The sequence below is a fragment of the Sphaeramia orbicularis genome, chromosome 20, assembly GCF_902148855.1.
Source record: "Sphaeramia orbicularis chromosome 20, fSphaOr1.1, whole genome shotgun sequence".
In the NCBI taxonomy this organism is placed as follows: domain Eukaryota; kingdom Metazoa; phylum Chordata; class Actinopteri; order Kurtiformes; family Apogonidae; genus Sphaeramia; species Sphaeramia orbicularis.
This window is the reverse complement of record NC_043976.1, coordinates 12,721,260-12,728,446: the sequence shown is the minus strand read 5'-3', so window position 1 is coordinate 12,728,446 and position 7,187 is coordinate 12,721,260. Positions and strand designations below refer to the sequence as shown.

The 7,187-nt window shown below is 36.2% G+C and overlaps 1 protein-coding gene across 2 annotated transcripts in view; it reads left to right on the top strand.

Annotated features, from left to right (window-relative positions):
* The first annotated feature begins 594 nt into the window (after window positions 1-594).
* The window catches only part of LOC115411368 (myomesin-1-like), a 76,426-nt gene continuing 69,833 nt past the window's right edge, over window positions 595-7,187 (top strand). For both annotated transcript variants that reach the window (XM_030123474.1, XM_030123475.1), the window contains exons 1-4: window positions 595-728; window positions 1,065-1,283; window positions 5,664-5,798; window positions 5,917-6,091. In XM_030123474.1, the coding sequence (XP_029979334.1) occupies window positions 1,132-1,283; window positions 5,664-5,798; window positions 5,917-6,091 (462 nt within the window). In that variant the 5' untranslated portion in view covers window positions 595-728; window positions 1,065-1,131. The remainder of the gene's footprint in view (window positions 729-1,064; window positions 1,284-5,663; window positions 5,799-5,916; window positions 6,092-7,187) is intronic.

The window sequence follows — 7,187 nt, the reverse complement described above, 5'->3', positions numbered from 1 at the left end:
CACAGCTGAGACTGCTGCTGTAAAGTCAACACAAAAGCTGCTGGGGATTACCCAGCATGCTGTGGGCAAACACAACACATATTTAGTCTGACTTCAAAAAGAGGAAAATATAGTGTTTAGATGAAGGAATTCAAAGCACTTTTTGGAAGTTGGATGGTAAATTCTCAGTATACTTTGGCAGTTGATAAAGATATGTATGGTATTGTCATCACTAATTTACTCTCTGGAACGTCTGTGATGTTCCAGATGTTAAAGCTGAATTAACTGAATGAATAAAACACAATGAACAAAAGGGGATATGTGAATAAATGCAACATATTCCATACACATACTTACTATGTAAATATAGGCCCAGACAGTCAGATTCATGCCTAATTATACTGAATAAAAAGTCTAAAAGCCCCTTAAGTTTAACACAAATGAGAATTAAATTAGTGTTTACCTGCATAACAGGCACTAACATTCACTGGCAAAGCCCTGCACCCATAAATGTGTTGCACTATGGGAGCTGACTTACCCCCCGACTCTCTCAGCTATATTTATCTCCACCCTCACCATAAAAGGACGGGACTGGTGCTTGGACATTCTGTCGAGGGCCAATATTATTTTTGTTGTGTAGACCGCAGCACTGCCCTGCTACCTGCTGTAGGTTTGCTGGGATATCAAGCTTAAAGTGTGGAGTTGTTGGATCCTTTCCTTTTCCTTTAAACCTTGGACCCTTTGTCCAGGTAAGTGGGGGCATGGGTGCAGAGATGAAAAGTGAGAGAATCCAGGTTGTCGTTGTTGTACGTCTGTCTAAGCATGATGGGAAAGTGCCTGACTGCCTGAATATTTTAATGTCTTGCTAGTTGTCTTGCAGGTTTGAACTCACAGGTTTCTTATTGTAAAAAGCCTCATATTATTTACATTTTGTAATCAAGTAAATATTTAGATTTTAGCCAAAACATTTTTAATCTCTGATCTCTATAGAATTAGTAACATAAGTCTTTATTAAATGAAAGTCATGATGAGGCTACTGTATTTTATTGTAACGCTCCACCTGCTCTTGAACACGAACTAACCAGACAGAGAAAACACATAGGCAGAAAGAAACGTGGATATTAAAGGCTCATCCCAGGAGCAGCCTGCAGCATGTCTGGATCTATACCCTTCTACCAGAAGCACCATCGCCACTTTGACCGTGGCTACCGTAGCAAGGAGACGGAGTCCACTGTGAGCCAGTACCAGTCCAGCAGCAGATACACTGCTGGCAGCAGCGCCTCCATGGTCAGCAGGAGTAGGGGGTAAGGAGGGAGAAAGAGGATGAGGAGGAGGATGGAGGATCATTCCTTCATCATTCCATTTCTTTGTGACAGGAAAGCCCTAGTGCCCCCTTTAACACTATCATCCACCCCCTCCCCAGCTGATCAAGTTCACTTCCATCACCTTTGCCGGATCATTCTCCCTCTCGCTACAGGATCATCTTTCCTGCTTTTGCTGCCAGAATGACGCCAAAGTAACCATCCTTCCCTGTGTGACTTCTCCACTTTGATTCGTCCTCATACACACCTATCTGAGAACAATCCTCATTTAATCCTAACATGCTTCTTGCATGCATGCTGTGGGATTGATTCCCTGTCTGATTGTAAGCACGCTGTCACATTTACCACAACACCCACAGGTTCATTAACAACAAGGGTTCACAACATTTTTCTTTTTTTTTTTTTTTTTCCAGTTTTTGTTTTCTTCTACTCAAAAGTATTTATCAGATAAGCTGTAAAGGAATGCACTGTTACTGTTATGTAACAGTAGAATTATGGTATATGGTATATATAGACTGAAAGGCAATCCAGACCTGTACATACCATGTTAGATGGAAAGTAACAAGTGACAGTTGATCACACTTGTCCTCTTGAAAACTCACCATTTAAAAATCTTTACAACCTGCTAAAAATGCAGTGTTGCAATTTTTATATGGAGTGGTTTGTTGCCATGAGTAATGTTGACTCCTGTTGGTCAGCTGTCTGATGTTTCTAAAGGAAATAGTGACTCTGAAATGATAAAAATGAAGGGTTTAAGTATCTGCAGGTAAATTAGAGCATTTATTGGAGTTGAACAATGGGCAACGAGGATAGATTAGATCTTAGTGAATTTACAGTGATTAGTAGATTAGATTAGAACCCTCAGGAAATTAAGGAACAGTGACTCATTAAATGAACTAAATTAAGTCCCGAGCTAGCCAGGAGTCAAACCTAAGGTTATAATAGTTTTGGATTTTTCATTCTAGTTTAGTTTTATTTAGTTTTGAGTTTTTTTTCTCTAATTCAGTTAGTTTTAATTAGTTTTTAGAGCAGGTTTGCTAGTTTTTATTAGTTTTCATTATTTTCTAAATGTTTAGTTTTATTTTAGTTTCAGTTTTTTGGTATTTTTTTTAATCTTTTTTCATCGTCGTATTCAAATAAATGCCAGACAGGACTCTGCTGCTTTCTCCCAACTTTAGTCTCCATGTTTCCAGGTAGAGTAGGGACAAGAAGACGACTCAAAACGACAAGTGATGAGAAGTGACGGACTGTTAAATATCATATGGTGTCAGCAGCTAAAATTACTTGAGGGAAATAAATCGATTTCATATCAATCTGACAATGACAAAAATGAAAACTAAGGAAATTTTATCCATAATTTTTATACTTTTTAGTTAGTTTTGTAAACACACAATCTAGTTTCAGTTATCGTTTTTTTTCTTTTAATTATAGTTTTTATTTATTTCAGTTAACGAAAATGTTTTTACAATTCTAGTTTTTGTCATTTCGTTAGTTTTCGTTAACGATAATAACCTTGGTCAAACCTGGAATGTTTTGATCCATAGTCAGATGCGTTATCCATTGCACCACTAGCCCTCACAGCAGACCTGCCAGTCAAATGTATAATTGGCTTTTTTTTTATTGTAGGAATAAAACACCTATTTCACAGTTCACAGTGATATGGTGAAATAATAAAACAGCCTGTTTACAGAGACCCTATCTTTTACAGTGCCTGGCAAATCTTAAAATACACTGGCCCTAAGAGTGTGAACAGATAGGGCTTACATTTTACTAACACCATCTGTCTTTACACTCATTGCTGTGGGTTGTTGGATAGAACTCCGGCCACTGAATCTGTATTGAGGAGTATTATGATGTGATGATGATTTGACAGGTACACGTGTATGTTTTATTTGTCATGTTATGATAAAACACAGTCAAAGCAGAAGTATGGCAGATCAGACTGGTCAGTGGAAGGGACAGTGACCTACATAGATAGAGGAAAAACAAGGCCAGTTGCCCTGTCACCCCTCATGCCCCAGTCTCTATATCATAGTCCCTGCTATCTCATACCGTAACCACCCCACCCCACCCCCCACCCTTCTGTAAATGCCTCAGATAGTCTTGCCCTTTCAACCAGAGAAAGTGTGGAAGCACTAGTATCATGGAAGACTGACATCCAGGATGGAAAAATGGCTGCAAGGCTGAGATAATCCTGTCAAGATTGTCAGATTGTACCGAGTTTATCTCTTTAAAATCCTCTTTGAGTTATTTTCTTCAATCCAATCCAACTTTATTTATAAAGCACTTTAAAACAACTGCTGTGGACCAAAGTGCTGTACAGAAGAAATAATGAGCCCTTTCATGCATAGTGGTCACTACAGTGGACAGCTGTTCAAAGGTGTTCTCTTGTATAATGATGGATTTTGTTGTTTTAGTTCCATATCATCCAACACAGTGGACACTTACACATCATCCTATACACTGTAATTCATACAATCAAAACTTTGCTGTTCTAGATAATCCTGATCTGCAGTAACATGTTTGAGTGCAAAAAAAAAAAAAAAAAAATGCAAATTGTTTTTAGATTGTAATTAATTAAAGTTTTTAAACAAAAATTTTTTAGTTTTTTTTGTATATTATTTCCATGAAGTACAGGGTGGGGAAGCAAAATTTACAATATTTTAAGGCAGGGATTGAAAGACAGTGTATGACCAATTAGTTTATTGAAAGTCATGAGAATTTATTTGCCACAAGAAAATTGACATAATAGAAAATGTTTTTATTCTATGTGTCCTCCTTCTTTCTCAATAACTGCCTTCACACGCTTCCTGAAACTTGCGCAAGTGTTCCTCAAATATTCGGGTGACAACTTCTCCCATTCTTCTTTAATAGTATCTTCCAGACTTTCTCGTAATAGTTTTGCTCATAGTCATTCTCTTCTTTCCATTATAAACAGTCTTTATGGACACTCCAACTATTTTTGAAATCTCCTTTGGTGTGACGAGTGCATTCAGCAAATCACACACTCTTTGACGTTTGCTTTCCTGATTACTCATATGGGCAAAAGTTTCTGAAAAGGTATGGATAATAGTGTTAGGTATGATTATGACATCAATATATGTTTGGTTTCAAAACAATTGACGTAGTGCCTGCTGAGAAAAAACAACTAAATGTTCATTGTAAATTTTGCTTCCCCACCCTGTAAGTAATAACTAGTATTAGAGTATGTTAAAATGTGAGAAAATATCTGATTAGCAGCATCAAAATGTTTTTATTTATTAGTTTTCACACAGTATATCAGTAAATACATGTTTCTTTGCTTCTAAAATTAAACACATGGTGTCCAGCTGAGTGGACATTTTTGTAACTCCATGAAAAATAGGTTGATAAAATAAAATTCAATCACATTATTATTTTTTTTTTCATGCCTAAAGAGGAAAAAAAAACACTCAGGAAAAAAATAAATAAATCTTGATTAAGGTTCTCATAATTCATGCATGAAAGGGTTTAAACCAAAATAAAAGAATAGAATACAGAATAGATTTAAAGACATAGAAACTGTACAAAAAGGAAAAAGTGTTATACAGAAGAATAAATAAAACCCAAATAAAAGAATAAAATACAAGATAGATTAAAAAGCCATACAATTAAAAACAACAAAATAAATAAATAAATAAAATCGATAAATAAGAACAATGTGAGAGATCACGCTGGCTTTAGTTTGTAGTTTGTTGTGAATTATGTCTGAGGGTTTTCAAGTGTAACACATAGGTTTCAATATGACATCGGATCCTTAAATCAGATGAGACTATGTGTGTTTCCATGTTAGTTTACAGCACCTACATACACTGCAAAAAAAAGGGTATCTAAAAACAAGATAAAACACTAAATCTGAGGAAAAAGGTACTCAAAATAAGTGAGATTATCTGTCCATGCAGCAAGATGGTTTCACTTGACAAGATTCTTGAATTAAGAACATTAAATCTACAAATGTATGAAGACTTAAAATAAGAAATTAAATCTTAAAACAAGATAAATTATACAACATTTCTAAATCTAAGTTTTTTGGGGGGGGGGTTTATATCTTTTTATGAACCAAGTAAATTGCAGTGTAGTGATTATTATATTTAATTGTCCATAGTAACGCTCCTTAGTAACGCTCATTTCATGATTCCTGTCCACTGTTGTAAATTGAAGTCATTTTAAGGTCCAAAAATGCTATAATCAAAACTAAACCTCTACATCTACTCTCCTTCTTCCCCCTGAACCTTCATCCACATCTTTTCCCGTTGACGTTCCCTGTCTCCTGAAGTCATGATGTTATGTCATTAGTTGCAGCGTCTGGCTCGGTGCCAGGCTCATGCTTCTCTTATGTCTCAGATATAAAGTGTCTTCTCACTCTGGGCTGGACGACAGCAGACTGAGCCCGTTGTCCAAGAGGTCTAAGCCGACTTACTTAGCTGTGGATAAAGAGAACCAAATCATCGGCTATGTAGTGCCTATCTTCAGGGGCAGGTAACAGACTCATGACCTTGTCCATGTGGAGCTCCACAACTGTTTTGCTGCATTTTATTTAAGGTTTAATCTCACGCCTTATTCTACACGTCCACCCCCGGCCCCTCTCTGATCCCAGTGAGGAGTTTGCGTCAGGATATTCGGGTTCAGAGGAGGCCAGGGTGAGAGGCTCTGCTTCAAACATGGCACGCAGGAATCTGTTCACCAGTGGCCTAGAGATGGAGAGGTCAGAGCAGATCTCCAGGAAGGAGGCCATGCGCGAGTCGGCCGAACGCATCTGTCTGAACAAAAGGGTCAGTGGAGGATCTGAATCAGAAAGTCATAATGTTTTATAACAACATGAAAGATTACAACTGTCTCACTAATTCTGACTGAGATCTTCCTTGTGTTTAAAACTACCCTGATTAGCTTTTGTTATTCATTCTTATTCATTATTAGGGATGTAACGATTACCGGTATAACGATAAACTGCGGTAAAATTGCAGACGGTTAGTATTACCGTTTAAATTCTAATTATCATGATAACCGTGTTTGATTACCACACTTTTCCAGAGGAAGCATCTATGTAAAGATCTGCTTTTATGTCAAATATTTAAGTATAGTTTTAATTTTTTACAATTTTTATTTTCTGTATCTAATACTTGGAACCAATATTCACTTTTAAAGTCTTTGAAAAGGTTCATTAAGCATCTTTGTGTTATTTATGCAATAAATTATGTACATTTTTCAAACTGGATTTCATATATTTTTACGTGCTTTTTGTCCTTTTATGTTTTTATTGTAGGTTAAAGTGAAAAAATAATGGGCAGGTAATACAGATGAAGTTGTGCTGAAAAAAAAAGATATCAAACACGGGTATAGTAAACATTTGTTTATATAGTGTATTAAGGCAAAATCAAAAGTACTGAAAAATGGACAATATAGGCTCAGACCACTAAGGGTTAATATTTGAATGTTTCTGCAACAGAAGGTACATTGTGGCAATTATTTTATTTTATTTTTTCAGAATACAACTCGGTTAAATTATTTCAGTGTGTGTATCAGTACTTTTTGAACATTTTGAGCACGATTTCAACAATACCACGATAATAATAATAACTGTGATCATTTTGGTCACAATAACCGTGATATTAAATTTTCATATTGTTACATCCCTATTCATTATAAATATATTTAGTGGTATACATTCTCACAGTTTTTATCTTTTGTCTCAGAAACCTAGTTGAATAGGTTCAGGATCAGAGTCTGAGTTTACATTCACAACTATTCACAAACCCCAGTCACAACAACTATACTCATGGGCAGAGTAGTTATACTTTGTGGTTTCAGAAAGACATCACAGAATACCATTTACGCGTCAGTAGTTGCTGTTGACATGATGATAACATG